Source organism: Neopsephotus bourkii, unplaced genomic scaffold, assembly GCF_033783945.1.
Source record: "Neopsephotus bourkii isolate Nb327-2 ecotype Australia unplaced genomic scaffold, CSIRO-AGI_Nbou_v1 NB_39, whole genome shotgun sequence".
Classification (NCBI taxonomy): domain Eukaryota; kingdom Metazoa; phylum Chordata; class Aves; order Psittaciformes; family Psittacidae; genus Neopsephotus; species Neopsephotus bourkii.
In genome coordinates, this window is record NW_026900556.1 from 1284905 (window position 1) to 1301235 (window position 16331).

At 53.7% G+C, this 16331-nt stretch overlaps 3 protein-coding genes across 3 annotated transcripts in view; 2 read left to right on the plus strand and 1 right to left on the minus strand.

Moving 5' to 3' along the window:
- LLGL1 (LLGL scribble cell polarity complex component 1) overlaps window positions 1–16331 on the plus strand; it is a 363828-nt gene that overhangs the window by 46497 nt on the left and 301000 nt on the right. The window lies entirely within an intron of this gene.
- Window positions 2272–6359, minus strand: SHMT1 (serine hydroxymethyltransferase 1). Its single transcript, XM_061346685.1, has 11 exons — window positions 6144–6359; window positions 5563–5708; window positions 5190–5305; window positions 4936–5096; window positions 4697–4778; window positions 4372–4584; window positions 4044–4160; window positions 3649–3771; window positions 3378–3494; window positions 3126–3236; window positions 2272–2734 (listed from the first exon to the last, which is right to left on the minus strand). The coding sequence occupies exons 1-11, from the start codon at window positions 6243–6245 to the stop codon at window positions 2565–2567; spliced, it is 1458 nt and encodes a 485-aa protein (XP_061202669.1). The 5' UTR covers window positions 6246–6359; the 3' UTR covers window positions 2272–2564.
- Window positions 8026–10838, plus strand: LOC133208594 (chemerin-like receptor 1). The gene is made up of 2 exons (XM_061346589.1): window positions 8026–8380; window positions 9028–10838. Exon 2 carries the CDS (start codon window positions 9043–9045, stop codon window positions 10126–10128), a length of 1086 nt encoding a protein of 361 aa, XP_061202573.1. The 5' UTR covers window positions 8026–8380; window positions 9028–9042; the 3' UTR covers window positions 10129–10838.

Genomic DNA, 16331 nt, shown 5'->3' on the forward strand with positions numbered 1-16331 from the left:
GCCTCTTCCTTTCTGGATTGTGCCCTCCTGTCATGCGTGAGCTGGGCCTGCTGTGAAAGACTTCTGTGTCCATCAAAAAGGTGATTTGAGGTGTCCCCTGCTCCGTTTGTGTGCACCCAAAGAGGCATCTTGGTGAATGAGTAATGCAGGTGACACGAGGGAGTCAAAAGCTCCTGCATCCCTCCTGGAATGTGGCTCTGGAGGAAGGCTCGGTGTGGGAGCTGCTTTCCTGCTGACTCACTGCTGTCTCCCTCCAGGCTGATGGGCGAGCTCTTGCCCACAGTGGTCTCGACCTCTGGTGTTCAGCTGCACTCCTAATGGATAAAGAACTCATTGCTCCCTCTATCAAAGCTGATGTTCAAGGCCCGTGTTGAGCAATACTTGCACCACCGCCTGCCTGACCTGCTTCATCTCCGTGCCACATCTCTGGTCAGGGAGGATGCCCTGGGTACCTGTGTCAGAATGGGAGCTCTCAATCAGGAGCTGTGGGGAAACACCTCTTGGGGTGTTTGGTCTCCTCAGTCTGGCTTACAGCAGCAACATGGGCTCTGGGAAAGGGGGAATTGCGTGGGGCTGTGGCCTTGCTGCTCGTGGTGCCTCAGTGGCAGCAGGAACTGGGGGAAGCCCAAGTGCTTTGGGTGGTTTGGGAGCTCAGTTCCTCTTCACTCAATAACTTCTCTGTCCGACCCTTGCTCCCATACAGAGCACATCCCTGTACTGGCACTTTAAGACATTTCCCTCATCTTCACTGTGGTACCTCACTAGTTTCCGATAGAAACAGACTTCCACTCCTCGCACTGACAGCTCCCGCAGGGAATCTTGGCCCGTGTGTGTGCAGCTTCCTCCCGGTGCAGTACTGCCCTGCCCTCCCTCAGCTCTGCATGGCCCTCGCTGCTTCCCTGCGTGCTGCCAGCATGTTCCCATCTCCCGCATGGCAGCTCCGGCTCCCTCCTCTCGCTGCTGGCTGTCAGGGAGGGGAGGCGTTGAGCCTGATGGAGCTCCCCTGTTCTATCCCCTCTGCTTGGGAGGCTCCTGTTCGTCCCCTGCTCTGCTCTAGCCCGGAGCTGCCTGCAGATCCCACCCCGAGGAGGGTCAGCCATAGGAGCAGGCGATCTCAACCCTACACAGCACTCACTCCTCAGAGAGCAGTGCTCGGATTTACTTCCATCCGGTAGCAATCACTTTGGAGCAGCTCCTAAAAGCTGCCTTGCCTTGACTAGGGGAAGTACTGCCTCTACTCTAGCAATATTCACCGCGTTGTGCGGGGTGGGAGAGGTGTTTGAGGGTGGCAGTTGGTGGTTCCATGTGCCCAGGCCAGTTGTTTGGGTTCTAGTGAGCATGGGGGGCCCGGAGCCCCCTGTTCTGATGGTGGATTTGGTGTCTTGGCATTACAAAGGCTCCTGGAATAAGATGTGATGGGGAATTCAATGCTGCTGAGGGGGAGAGTGTCCCAGGAACACAATGGTTGAGCAGCACAATGTACCCCCATAACGGAGGGGTCCCTGGGATGTGTTTTAACTGGAAGGCAGAAACAGGGTACCCGGTCCCACCGGCGGCTCGGTGCCAGCACAGGGATGGGACCGGGCTCAAAGCCACCTCTGAGGGCTTGCGAGGAGGCTGTGCTGAATCCTCTCATCTCATTTGAAAGCACTGTATCCTATCCCTGCATGTGGAGTTCAGTGTGCGTGCGTGCCGAGTGCTTGTGGCCATAGTTGGAGCGAGTGCGAGCGGGAGGAATCCAAGCAGCACATGTCAGTGTCGTGGCTGTAAGGGTGTTAAACCCCGGGGTTTAACAAGAGGTCGACACCAAATGAAGGCGTCTGAGAAATGTACTTTTAAGGAGAAAAAAAAAAAAAACAAAAAAAAGGAAAAAAAAAAGAAAAATTATTTATTTGGGTTCAGATATTTTTGAAATACAAAAGAAAAAAGCAACCGCAACAAAGGAATCGCCTGTGGTTTTTAAAGCTCCTACTCCTGGTCCTGGGTTGTGGGGTCCATTCCTCGTTTGAGCGTGCTCATTAAAACGTGGTTCTAACCTCAACTTTGTGCTCAGAGAACTCGGAAGATCCCAGAGACATGGGATAGGATGGGATGGTGATCCCGGGAAGGCTCCCTTGGGACAAGACCTTGGCCTTGTCCAAGCCTGTGGAGGCTGGAAGGTGCAAATGGAGAGCAAGGGAATCCTCAAGGCTGAAAGCAGGGGAGCTTTTAGCAGCACTGTCAAGGCTCTTGTGCAGCTGAGCACTGCACATGTGGCTGCAGGGGGGTGGCTTCCATGTCCCTCCTGTGTGTCCTCATCTACTGCTCCATGGCCATGAAAGCTGGATCAGACCTGGCCATGAGGCAGAACGTGCTTGGTCCCTATTGTAACAGTGATGAAGGGGTTGGTGCCCCCCATGGGGGTCCTGTGCCCCATATGGGAGGTGAGAAGGAGCCCAGTGAGGAGCTGCTGCACCACAGCCGGTGCCAGTGGGGAGGTAGGTGCTGGGAGGAGGCACTGGGTGTGTTGCTGCATTCCCGGGTACTTCCAGGGTTCCTCCAGGAGCGGGGAGGGTGCATTCCCTCTACAGGACCGGCAGCCCCGGGAGCGGGAAGGTCCCTGCGAAGGCCTCCACCTCCTCCTTCAGTGCCTTCAGCTCCTTCCGGTATTTGTCCTCCTCCAGTTTCTCCTTGAACTCCTTCAGCGTGGCCTTGGGGCTCATGTCCTTCTGCACCCGCAGCGTCAGCTCGATCCCTGCCGGGGGGGGGGGGGAAAGATGCGATGCTCAGTGCTGTGCACCCCACTGCAGGGTGGGGGCTGCTCTCTGGGACACAGGGGAGGGAAGGGGTCGGGATGGGAGGGAAAGAGAGGATTGGGAGGGACTCTGACCTGGGAAACCAGCATGGGACCCCTGAGGACAAATGGAACCAAAAGGTGCAGGCTTTCAGCCCAGTGCTGTGCAATAAGGGAGGGTTTGGCTGGGGCCAGATGTGCTCTCCCACATCCAGATGTGCAAGTGGGACAGTTATTCTTTTGTGTGTGCTCTTTTGTTGGAGAAGCCTGAGCTTGGCTCAGGTGGTGCCTCCTCACCCAGAGGGGCTGCCCTGTGCTGCTGCTTGGAGCTGCGAGCCTGCCCCAGCCTCACCTCTGTGGATGTACTGAGCCACCATGCGGAAATCATCCTGCCGGAAGCCACGGGAGGTGAGAGCTGGTGTCCCAAACCTCAGACCGCTGGGGCGCAGGGCACTGACATCACCTGCACCAGAACAAGCCACGTGTGAGCAAACCCATCACTGGTTCAGTCTGGTTCCCAGCAGCCAGGGTGGGCCTGGAGCTGGGATCCCTGCACAGTCCATAGCAGATCCCCAGGTGAGGCAGAGCTTCTGGGATCCCTCACCAGGGCACGTGTTCTTGTTGCAGGCGATGGAGCAGAGCTCCAGCACCTTCTCAGCCCGGCTGCCATCTGTGCCTTTGCTGCGCAGGTCCACGAGGATCAGGTGGTTGTCGGTGCCCCCTGCAAAGAGAGAGGATGGTGGGGACGTGGGATCGAGTTGGGCTCTGCTCCCATGGGAAACTTCAGCAAGGAAAGGCTTGGGATTGCATAGGGCCCCTGGTTCTGGGGGCAGAAGGAAGCTCAGCCCTACCCCTCCACTGAGACCCATCCTCACCAGTGACGATGTCGTAGCCCAGCTCTGTCAGCGCTGTGGAGAGCACCTTGCAGTTCACCACCACTTGCTGCTGGTAGGCTTTGAACTCGGGTTTCATGGCCTGGTGCAGCGCCACAGCCACCCCTGGAGGAAGGCAGAGCAGGGTGAGTTTGGTGCATCCCTTGGGATCAGCTTTGGGAGATGCATTCCTTGCATCAGCTTTGGGAGAGCTGATGGGAATGTGTGGCACTGCCAGCACAAGTCATCCTGGAAGCTGAGCAAACAGGGACAGTCCCTTTCCCTAGGCAGGCTGGTGTCATTGCCATTAGCACCACACCAGGGTCAGAGCCCAGCCAAGGGCATCCTTGCCAACTCCCTTTGCCACCCAAGAGCTGGTGGCCAGCCTGGATGCTTACCTGCGATGGCATGGTTGTGGGGGCCTCCCTGCAGCCCAGGGAACACTGCCTGGTTGATGAGGCTCTCCAGGTTGTAGAGTATCTCCTTGCCTGTCTTGGGGTCCACGCTGCGGGTGCCTGCAGGAGGGGAGAGCAAGGTCACTCAGGAGGCAGGAATGGTGGTGGTTCCTCCTCAAATCTGGGCCATTCTTGGCCATGGAAAGCTCCACAGATGCTCCCAGACCTTCCTGCCCTCCTTCCTTCCCAGCTAGAGCAGGAATAGCTTTAACTTGCAGCCCCCCCAGGCTGCGGGGAGCGTTTCTCCCTGCTCCTCAGCCAGGTCAGGCACCTTTGCGGTAGAAGATCATGCCGGACCTGCAGCCCCGCAGGGTCTTGTGCGTGGTGGTGGAGACGATGTCGCAGTAGTCGAAGGGAGAGGGCACCACCCCAGCAGCCACCAGCCCGCTGATGTGGGCCATGTCGGCCATCAGGTAGGCACCGTTGGCGTCAGCGATCTTCCGCATGCGGGCATAGTCCAGGTTGCGTGAGTAGCAGCTCACACCTGCAGGGAGATGGGATGGGATGGGGATGGGGATGGGAAGACAGCCATGGGTCCAGGCCTACAGTGGGGACAGTCAAGCTGGGGATGCATGCTGCCAGGGTTTGATCCTTACCTGCTATGATCAGCTTGGGGTGGAAGAGCTGGGCGTTTGCTTCCAGCTGGTCATAGTCGATGTAACCAGTCTTGGGGTTGACCTGGGAGAGGAAGAGGAGGGTTCAGTCACCTTGGTATGGGTGACTGAAGATCAAGTGCAGCACCATAATACAGAAGGGGGTGCTGGTGGCGTGACACTTTCAACTCTAAGAGGCACCAACACTTACAACAGGAGCACCCCGGAGCATCTCTCTGTACCTTATAGGGCATGGACTCGAAGAAGATCGAGGTGGCAGAGATCTTCTTTTTTTCTGTCATGAACCCATGGGTGAGGTGGCCTCCATCGGGCAGGTCCAGCCCCATGATCCTGCCGTGGGGCTCCACCAGCGCTGTATACACTGCGAAGTTTGCGGGTGAACCTGCAGCAAGAGCACACCAGGACAGGCAGGGATGAGTGCTGGGGCGTGCAGAGGTCAGTGCAACTGGGCTGGCTCTCCTAAGCACCCCATTACCTGAATAGGGCTGGACGTTGACCCCCCACTTCTGGGGGTCGAGCTGGTACGCCTGCAGGGCTCGCTTCTGGCACAGCCTTTCCAGCTCATCTATGAACTCTGTTCCACCATAGTACCTGACAGGGAAGCATCGAACAGGGGTTAAAACCAAACTCATGACTCAGACCCATCCCAGTGATCAAGCTGGGAAGAAACTGGGATGTTGCTGCCGTTGTGGCAGCCACTGGGAGAGCAGGTGCAGCAGATGTGATGCTGCTGACAGTCCTACATGTGGCCAAGGACAAAAGCCAAGAGGGTCAGAGCGTCCCAGAGGTGAGGCCTGGTGGTTCCTCTCCTTCCATGCAAGGGTTTGGGTTGGGTTGGGCTCAGTTACCTCTGTCCTGGGTACCCCTCGGAGTATTTGTTGTTCATGCAGGATCCCAGGGCCTCCAGGACCGCTCGGCTCGCAAAGTTCTCCGATGCAATTAATTCCAGCCCAAGCCTCTGCCGCTGCTTCTCCTTCTTGATGATGTTGTGCACCTATGGGAGAGGAGAGAAACAGCTTTACCCATGCTGGCTCTGCCACAGGGGATGGAGAAAGGCTTGGAAAGGTACTGCAGGAGGGAGATGAGATCCCTTCTTCGTACAGCTGATCCCAAACAGTTCATCCTGGTTTGGGTTTCTCCCTGCCAGATAATTCAGCTGTCATTTGGGCTTGAGATCCATGGGCAACAGCCACATGGCCTGGTTACTCTGGTGTGGACATCAGAGCTTCAAGCAGAGGGGCATGCGCCGTAGATGTGAAGTTATGACCATACAGATGGTTGGAGGATGTCCTCCCTCTCACCTCCATGCAAAGAGGGCTTGGAATGGGTCCTCCCAGCTCAGCCTTGGGCTGTCTCCCTGCCCCATCCCTCACTTGAGGAGTTCAGTATGAACACAGCTGCTGGGCAGAGGCCAGGAAGGGGTTCTCACCTCTGGGTCATTGGTTTCAAGTGGCTCCATCACCATGTTCCTATGGGAGGCCCAGAGCGCCGTGCTGGGGAGGCCCCCGTCGCCCTGTGTTGAGTTTGCCATCCTCCTGCTGGGTCCAAGGTCGCCTGCCAGTGGAGAGGGGAATTTGTGGGTGCTTCCATACCAAATCCCTACATGCAGCCTGCTCCCATCCCATACCTTCCCTGGAAAAAGGGACTTCCCTGCTAATCTAAGACCAATCCATTAATCACAATGCTTTGGTAATATCTGATTCTCTCCCATCACTGCCTCGCCTGGGCTCCCCCCTCCCAGCTCTGCAGTGCTGATTAAACAAAGCAGGCTGTGTAATTTAAAAGGCAGCAAGGTGCTCATACCCACAGACCTCAGTTTTCATGCACGTTGCATCCCCCCTGGCATGGTTAAACCTCTGCTGCTTTCCCTTGTGCACAGCCATGAGGGCAAACCTCCAGCAGGTCTGAGTGCTGTCCCAAACCCTAACTGAAGTGAGCATAGCTGGAACTGCACCCCGAGAGGCAGCAGCTCTGGCTTCATAGCTCATGTCAAGCCCAGGCCTGGCAGCAGCCCTCTGGCTCCATCAGTGCGACCACTGCTCCTGGGCAGACATGACAGCCCCTCTGCTGCCTTGGCTGAGAACAATGCCTCCTTTTACCCATTAACCATGGGAGGCCAGCAAAGGGCCGTGAGCAGGTTGTTAAGCAACCACGCTTAGTTTGCTCATGCCAAGATGCTAAAGTCTATTCAGTGCAGGCCTGCTGTGCACTGGCCTTGCTGGGCTGCGGTGCTCGGCTGTGCTCCTACCTGAGTCTGAGGCCTCACTGGGCAGGGTGGGAATTCCCACATTCAGAAACGCTTGGGCTGGGCACAGTGCTCTGGGTGGGAGCAGCACGGCTGGGTCCAGCACGTCCCCCCAGCACAGGTCACTGCAGGGTTTGCACCCAGCGCCTTCGGCAAACCTGCAGAGGGCTCAGGGGAAACAAAGCTCCCCATTCCCCAACCAGGGCAAGCCCCCCATTGCCACCCTCTTAGTGGGACACTGGTTTAACCCTGGCAGTGATGAACCCCAGCCCTGAGGCTCCATCTCTGCTTGGCTCTGTGCCCCGCTCATCCCGGCTCCATCACCTCCCGCACCCCCCTGTCCTGACAGCGGTGGTTGGAGACAGCGCTGCCCGCCCGGCTCTCCCTGTCCCTGTCCCTGTCCCTGTCCCTGTCCCTGCCCGCCCCGCACGCCTCCTACCCGCCCGCAGCGCCGCGCCGAAGTTGGGTCCCGCTCTGCGGCGCCTAGCATACCCCGCTCGGACACGCCCCTGAGCGCACTGACCAATCAGCGTCTCGCTCCGCCCCGCTAGCCCGGTGACGAAGCACACCTCTAAGATTATCTAGACCAATCAGCGCCGCGCTCTTCCCCTTTCCCCCATCCTATTGGCCCGCGCCGAGGCGGGGCTGGCGGCGCTACCAGCACGCGGTCGGTGGGGTGCGGGTGACCTTGGCCCTGGCAGGGGCTTTGCTGCCGTCACCCCACCGCTGGCACCCCACCGCTGGCACCCCACTGCTGCTGTCACCCCACTGCTGCTGTCACCCCACCGCTGGCACCCCACTGCTGCTGGCACCTCACCGCTGGCACCCCATTGCTGCCTTCATCCTGCAGGTCCAGCCCTGCTGTGCACCCTGGAGGGCTCCCCACCAGCCCTAGGGTGTTCCCAGCAATCTGGGGGTGCCTCTTGCCCCCCCCCATGAACTGGAGGATGGGGCTCCACCACCCTGCTCTTGAGGGCCTGGCCATGCTGCTGGCCAAAGCCATGTGTGTGCTATGCCAGGCCATAGCATGGGTCAGCCGCTGCTGTGGGGAGCAGAGCTTGTTCCTGGTGGGCATCCTGGTGCTCCAGAGGAAGGAAGCAGCCCTGGGGGGGATGTGTGGTGCAGGCAGGAGAGGGGCCGTGTGTTCTCTGAGCATCAAACCCAAGGGGGCAGATGGGCTCAGGTAACCTGTGGCTGCAGGGATTTGGGGGTTAAATCAGTGCAACCAAAATTGAGGAACAAGATTAGGGAATAAGTGATCCTACTAAATTCCTCGTGATCCCAAGCCATGGCAAAACGGGATGAGGCAGCATGAGTCACTCTGGAGAGGAGCAGTGTCTCAGTGGGGAGGCAGCCAGGAGGTCAGAGCCGTGGGCAGAGTGGGGAAGGAGCAGTGAGAGCTGCCCCTGGGAGCTGCAGAGGTGGGTATGGGAGTGAGGGGAATGGTGGGTGCACTGGGAGCGTGGTGTGAGGGGTTGATGGTTACACCGGAACTCACCTTTAGGGTCATTCTGCTGTTGGAGTGCACCTCCCTGGAAGGTACTTGCTGAAGGTACAATCTTTTGACTCAATCTTTCTCAGTCTTGATGGGTTTTGCTATCTGAATTTGTTAGTGGGCATCTAAAGAAGAGTCATTACAGCAGCAGGGTTTGGGGTTCCCACAGCTGGCCCGTGTCAGATTGCTGCTGTAGGCTGATTTACTGGCACAGGGTGCCCAGAGAAGCTGTGGCTGCCCCATCCCTGGCAGTGTTCAAGGCCAGGTTGGACACACGGAGCAACCTGCTCTGGTGGAAGGTGTCCCTGCCCAACCCAACCCACTCTGGTTCTATGACTATGGAGGTGTTGTTCTGACAGTGCCAATGCCAGCAACAAAACCTGGGTTGTTTTCTCTGGTCACAGTGATTTCTGTGACATGTAGAAGTTACAGAGAAGGATTTATATTAACTAGATACTGTTACACAACCTGGTTTTGCACACACATTTTGTGTGCAGTTACTAGTGAAGATTTTCACCCCTCTGGAGCTGTAGGAGCTGCAGATAATGGTCGTGTGTGCTGTTATGGTTTCAGGACTGCTTGCTCACGATGGACAGCGTCTCTTCTTCCCCTCCACTCTTCTCTGCCAGTTTCCCCACCGACCAGCCTGAGAACACCACTGCCCATGATGAGTACTCCAGCCTCCAGAAGAGCATGCACGTCCTCTCCATGGTGGTGTACAGCGTCGCCTGTTTGCTGGGGGTGACAGGCAACGGCCTTGTCATCTGGATCACAGGCTTCAAGATGAAGAAGACGGTGAACTCAGTCTGGTTCCTCAACCTGGCCATTGCGGACTTCATCTTCACCTTTTTCCTGCCCCTCAGCATCGCCTACACTGCCCTGGGCTTCCACTGGCCGTTTGGGAAGCTCCTGTGCAAGCTGAACAGCACCATCGCCTTCCTCAACATGTTTGCCAGTGTCTTCCTCCTGACAGTCATCAGCATGGACCGCTGCGTTTCTGTGGCCTTTCCCGTCTGGTCTCACAACCGCCGGAGCCCGGAGCTGGCGGCCAGGATCGCGGTGGGGACGTGGGTCCTGGCGCTGCTCCTCAGCTCCCCGTACCTCGTCTTTCGGGACACTGCGCCCAGTTCCAGGAACAGCACCAGCTGCTACAATAATTTTGCCCTGTCTGATGACTACTCGTCCGAGGCAACGCGGAGGCTGTGGAGGATGAGGCATAAAGCCATGATCATAACGCGATTCTTATGTGGGTTCCTCATCCCTTTCACGGTGATCCTTATCTGCTACAGCATCGTTGCCGTCAAGCTGAAAAGGCGGCAGTTAGCCAGCTCTGCAAAGCCATACAGAATCATCATCGCTGTCACAGTCTCATTCTTCCTCTGTTATTTCCCCTATCATGTCTTCTCCTTGCTGGAAATATCCAAAAACTCTTCCAGTCCTGAGATGAAAATGGCCCTTTACATTGGGATCCCCTTGGTTTCCAGCCTCGCTTTCTTCAACAGCTGCATCAACCCCATCCTGTACGTATTTGTGGGGCCAGATTTCAAGGAGAAGTTCCGCCAGTCCATCCTGTCAACCTTTGAAGGGGCCTTCAGTGAGGAGTCGGTCCTGGGCAGCCTCACCAGCCGGAGGAAGTCCAGGTCTGCTTCCGAAGTGGAGATCCCAAGGGTCTGAGCGGGTGCTGGTGTGGAGGGGACAGTTCTTTCTCTGCACTGTCCCCTCATTTCAGAGCTGTAACCACAGGACTGGGGGCTGCAAAGGGCTGTGCTGGCTAACGAAGTGTGACCCAGTGTTTTGGGGGTACATCAAGCATATTATGACTTAGTACACTATGGAAAGGAAACAACTCTGTGGAGCTGCAGCAGTGTGGGTCGAAGTAGTAGCATTTTACTCCCTTTGCTGTTTCCCTGGGGGAGACATCTGGGGACAAATCCTGTTTGCATCTCCGCTGGGTTCACCTGCAGCCTGCGGCACATTTGCACATGGCAAACCACGGGGGGATTTTCTTCCTTGCCCTTACCAGACTTTCCTGGCAGCTCATCTTCACTGGGGCTCCACCAGATGGGAAATCAGGTGCAGCTCCATGTGGCTGCACTGGAGATGTATGGCTGCACCAGCATTTCTTTTGTCCAGAGGAGAAAAGAAGGGAGGGGAAAGCTATTTCATAAGTCCCTGGTAATTAAACTCATCTTTCCTCAGATGAGGTAGGATGAAGTACTGGTTGTGCTCCAGTTACTCAGGTTCAACGGACAGTGGAACTGTTTCTGAGCAATGCTTGGCTGTGTTCGTGTTTGACATGTTTCTGGCCCTTAAATAGCAGAGATCTGACATTTTGCACTACTGGTGAATGAATACTAAATCCCAATAAACTTAAGTAAAACATACTCAGCCTCTTGTGTTGTGATAAAGGACTTGATCCAACCTGAATGAACACACTCGTCTTCAGTAACAGAACAACTAGATAAAACGATTAAATACCCAGAATTTGGAAACAAACCACTGGCATTAGCAGCAAATCCCATGGCTGAAGCAGACAGGACTTGACCCTTGGTGTGAACACTTGGGGCACCCTGTCCTTGTGGATCTGATTGCCAGACCATGGTTATGGCTTTATCGCTGGCTTTCAAAGCTTTTGGTACATTTGAAAAGCATTTGGAGGAGGAAGAACAGCTGAGCTGGGTCTGGTCAAGGTCCACATTTACAGACTGCTCAGGCTAAGATGGTGTGTGTGTGTGTGTGGGGGGGGGTTCTTCCCAGGCTTGATCAGGCTCTGAAACTCTTATTAAGTAGAAAATGATGGTCATGTAAAAGGGAGCGATGGCTGGAAGACCCTCTGGCTCCCAGCCTGAAGAGATGAGTGTACATGTACCTCGCTGCTCTGCATGGATGACGTTACCAAGTGAGAGCTGTCACTTGAAGATGCTGGGATTAATTCTGGGTCTGCTGGGCCATGCAATATTAAATGAAGGTCGTGATCCTACAGGCATGCATGTACTTAACCTTAAATTCATGCATAAACCCACTGAGAACAGGGAGTATAACAACTCCATCCATATGTCAAGCCTGAGTGAACAGAGGGATTTACCCTTTGCCACAAATTGCTGCCTGTCATCCTGATAAGACTGCAATGTTTGCTATGCAGCGTGCAACTCCGGGGCTATTTACTTGCTCCTGGTGGTAAGCTACAGCATCGATTGCCACGTCAAAGTTGTGCAAAGCAGTGTTTGCTCTTTGTGGTGCTTTTTATCTCTTTGCAGAGCTCACGTAATTCCTTGTGACAGGAGTCTCTGAGTGTTGGACCAGGCCTCGGACTCTAGTCATGCTCCTCTCCTCACCCCAGCACCCTTGAAGGGTCAGGACTTGAAGGTAAGAAAGAGAATTTTATGGGTCATTTGGACATCCAACGTGGGTACAGGATTCTCATGGGACAACATCATTTAAGTAAAGCAGAGTACCTAGGTGATGTAAGGAATTACCATTGGAATACCAGCAGGTATCTAACCAGGGCTCCATCTCCTCCTGGTACCCCAGCCAAACCCAGCACACCTCTTGAGCAGTAGCTCTGATGTCTTCAACTCCAGACCCGAGACAAAGTTGCTCCTTCTCTCTCTTGCAATATCCCCACCAAGGAAGTTGCTTCCACTCTAAGCAGCACGTTATTACACCTAAGGAAAACAGTGTGTACTTAGAAGATTAATGTCTCCCTGCATGGTGGGGATGGATGGAGAAAGCTTTCAGACTGCCATTCCTGAGAACCTGCCAAATTCTGCTGGGAGCAAAAAGGGGGAAGTGAACGTTTTATCAGTGGTAATGGCCATTGCTGTATTGCTGAGAGGTGGGTCTGTCATCTCGGGTCTGATCCCTTTGTGCAATAAGAAACCATGCTGACATCAGTATGGGGGTCAGGCTGCCAAGGGACTGGTTCCAAAGTAAATCTCCTGTTGTATTGAGCTCCCTCCTATTCAGACTATTTCATTATCACAGTGATAACTGTGAGAGTCCTTCATTCCCAACTAGGAAGCAGGCTGTTCCTTCCCTCGGATCCCTCTGTTTATGATGTGCTTATCTAGAAAAGATTGGACAAAAATAAAAAGGGGGGAAATCTTTTCCAAAGGCATGGAAATAATCCAGAGAGGCTGAACAACTCCTGTGGCAGCTGCGTGCTGCTGTGACACAGCTCTGCTCTCAAGGCTCTTGTGGATGGGATGGGATGGGATGGGTGGAACAGCCTGAACCCCCCAGTATTTGCAGTCATTGAGAAAGGAGCTGAACCCGCTGCCCTGCTGGCACGAGGCCCTCATTGGTCCCATGGAGGGGCTGATCCAACAGCCCTGCTCATACAAATCTGGGGTGTGCAGAGCCATTGGGCCTGAGGGGTTTAGGCAGAGCTACTAGGGCCTGTGCGGTTTGGCTGTGTACAGCCAAAGGGAGCCAAGGAGGACATAGCAAATGGTAGTTCAAGAGGAGAAGGTATTTTCTCCTCAGGACCTGGATGAAAGCATGGAAATAGAAACTGGGCTCAGAATGGCTAAGAGGGTGGAAGGAGTGGCAACAAAAACCAGCAGGTGATGGTAGGTGTAAATGAGTGGGAGGGAGACTGCAGCAGATCAGGAAGATCTCATTAAGGGGAACTTAATGAGACTATAAAAGCCACTGTGAAAGTCAGCAGCTCCCAGGCCTTTCCTCTGGTGAACCTCTTCTGGTGAGTAATGTTTTTAAGTGTCCTACTCTTGAGTTTGGGGAACTGACTTGTTAGATAAGGTCAAGCAAAAGACAGCACACGGAGGTCTGATAGAAGAGCCTCTTCCAGAGGTTGCTGAAGTCAGGCAGGAAGCAATGTGGAAAATTAGAGGGCTGGTACTGGTAAAAAGCTTCTCTGTAAGCAGAGCTATTGGCGGTGCTGTTAGCCTGTGGTGCAGGCCAAGCCTTACCCAGGTCTCCCAGCCTTTCTATGTAGCAGATGTGTGTGGATTCCAGCCAGTGAGGGAATTAATGTATTGATCCAGAGCAGTTCCTGGTTGGTACAAACTGGGGAGCATCTGGGGTGCTCTTTGCTGGCTGAAATTTGCTTATTCCCTGCACCTCTGGCAGCTTCCAATTAGCTGTGTGGGGTAGGGCTGGTAGCAAACCTTTCCTCCACATCCCCCAGTCTCTCTGTGCACCTGCACATGCAAAGTGCAGGATCTCTTCTGCCCATAATTCAGCTTTAATTTGTAAGCTTGCTCTGCAGTGACAAACTCAAGCCCTTCCTGTATGTTCACTCAGTGCCTATACAGGGTACAATGCTCGTGCTCTGTTTGAAGAGGAGCTGTTACAGTGCAGTAAATGTCAAGTCACGCTAGAACCCAGTAGGTAGGACAGAGAAGAATGGGCACTAATTAGTGTTTGGCATTAACTAATTATTCCAGTTCTTAAAATGCCATGGATTCACTGTCCAGTTCAACCACCTATTTGTCTAAAGGCAACTCAAAGGGCAAAGCCCATCTGCAAACATGGAGGTGCTGGATGTTATCTGTCAGTTAAGCAGACCTTGTAGGGCAACTGCCCACCAACACAGCAAAGCAAAGAGCATCTGTGACCAAAGCAAGAGGCACTGCTGCTGGCCCTTGTTTTAGGGCACTGTTTGTTCAAATCCTTGCCCTCTCATCCAGGTTGAGCTGTTTGTGCAGTGACTTGTTAAACAGCAGGTATTCCAACAAGCCTCTCATCCCTCTGTTTGAAGGCTGGTTGGAAATAACCCTGTGCTCATACTGAAGCAGCAGCTCCGTTACTCATTGCAGACTGAGCCAGAATGAAGAGTGTGGTTAGAAACAGAGGAACAAACAGCTCAGTGAGTCTTTCAGCCAAAGCTTCATGACTCAGGAGGAACAGGATGGTAACAACATGAGCTGGTGCCTATTTCCTGCAGACAGCCAAGCCACGGCTAGGTAGTGAGATCTAATATAAAGCAATATGAGAGTGCTCTCTATTTACTCAGACAACATTTGTTCTCTGCTCTGGGGCCTTTTTCTAAGACACTCTGGTTCCCAGATGTGGGGAATGCTATTTCCCAGATGACTCCCAAGAAATGATACTCCTCCTTCCCTTGATTTACAGCTGCTTTGAGTTCTGCCTCCCTCATGGTAATATCCAAGCCAGGAAATTAGACATGTTTGTTCCCAAGGCAGTGAAGCTGAAGGCACAGGAGGGAGGTGGTGGCCATTAGGCTGTGTGTGGAGGTGCTTGTGCTGCAGATCCTCCCAGTAGGCTCTGAGGGGCTGTGTGAGATAGAGAATGCTTTTGGGATACCTCATAGGACTGAGCATTGGGTGAGACCAAACCTCTTCACAGGGCTCCGTTAGGATCAGATCAAAGCATGCCTTTGGTGTAGCGTGTCTGATGATGTTGCTGTCAGGCAGTTCGGTAGGTGAGCTTTAACATCCACCTTTGGCTATGAGAAACCAACCCAAATCAAACAAAAAAAAAGCCCATCTGCCTGAGCAGTGTTGGATGGAGCTCAGGAAACTGGATGGCAGCAGTGTTTGTCTTCTCTCAGGTGATGGGGACAGGCTGTTACCCAGCCAACCTTGGCTGGACTAGGTGCACAGGGTAGCATCTGGCTTAAGAGCAACAAATCTCTGTAAGCCAGTATTTCACAGGCAGCAAATGTTTGGAATTCCTTAGCTGACTGCTAATTGAATCCTTGTAAAGGAAATCAACCCCGGGTGCTCATCCTGGAGCAGCCCTTTGTTAAACTCTTAGCATGTGGGTAGCATATTGTAAAATTAACAAATCCCTCTCTCTTGGGAGCTGTGATTTAAACTCCATTGCTCTGGCCAGGCAAACAGAGGTGGGGAAGAAATGGATTTGCTCTAAGCAAACAAAGGCAGTAGCCTTCTAAAAAGGACCAGAAAGAATCTTTCAGTTCCTGGTCCTGTGGTTTGCTTAAGCAATGGCAGGAATTTGGGACAGCACAAATCAAGCAGTCAGCAAATTCTGGGTGCCCTAGGGTATTGAAAAATGCTTTTGGGGAAGGCTGCTGATTGCGTTAATGGTCAATGCTTTGCTGTGTGTTGTTTCTAGCTGTTCTGCCTTAAACTGTTCTGCCACACTACCCGGTAGTGAAACCCTGTGTAAAGACTGATGCTGAGGGGGAAATCTCTGCTGCTCTGTGAAGAGGTTAACAAAAAGCTTAAAGCTCCTTCCCGGCTGTCCAAAAAGCCCCAAACCAACAAAAAATAAACCCCTATTACAGTCAATTACCCTGAACCAACAAAAGAAAAATAGACTGAATGGGATCATAAAATGGTTTGGTTTGGAAGGGACCTTAAAGATCATCCATCTAGTTGTGAGGTGTTAGGAGAGGTCTATTCTCAGACCCTTAGCTGCAGTTCAAAGAGCCTCTAGGAAAGGCAGAGGATCTTTGCTGCCTCCCTGAGGGTACAGACTCATGGCCTCCCTGCTGATGTGGCTCCCTACTCTCTCCATCTGGCAACAGCTCCAGGTTAAATTGCTCTCCTTGCCCAATCCGAGCCTGTTGAAAACACACAAAAGGAGATAAGGAATCAAGCAATAAGCAAAAGCTGTGAAATACAGGGAAACACTGCCCCGTGAATATTTAATATGGAAAATGCAGCTTGTGATGAAAATGCAGTGTCAAAACATGAATGTAAATGCTGCCCTTTTGCAGGCACATTGGGTGAGCAGTCCTGGCAGGATGGCTTCTTCCTCCGTGGTAAGGGCAGCACAGACAGAAGCATCTGCTGGGTGCTCAAATCATAGAGAATCATAGAATAGGTAGGGTTGGAAAGGACCTTAAGGTCATCCAGTTCCAACCCCCCTGCCATGGGCAGGGACACCTCACACTAAACCATGGCACCCAAGGCTCTGTCCAACCT

Bases quoted from the DNA above. Each gene is read 5' to 3' on its own strand.
- SHMT1 (XM_061346685.1), bottom strand. From the start codon at position 6,245: ATGGCAAACTCAACACAGGGCGACGGGGGCCTCCCCAGCACGGCGCTC. The intron at 5,709-6,143 runs GTGAGAACCCCT...CCTCTCCCATAG, and splicing joins TTGAAACCAATGACCCAGAG to GTGCACAACATCATCAAGAA. The intron at 4,585-4,696 runs GTAAGGATCAAA...ATCTCCCTGCAG, and splicing joins CCCCAAGCTGATCATAGCAG to GTGTGAGCTGCTACTCACGC.
- LOC133208594 (XM_061346589.1), top strand. From the start codon at position 9,043: ATGGACAGCGTCTCTTCTTCCCCTCCACTCTTCTCTGCCAGTTTCCCC.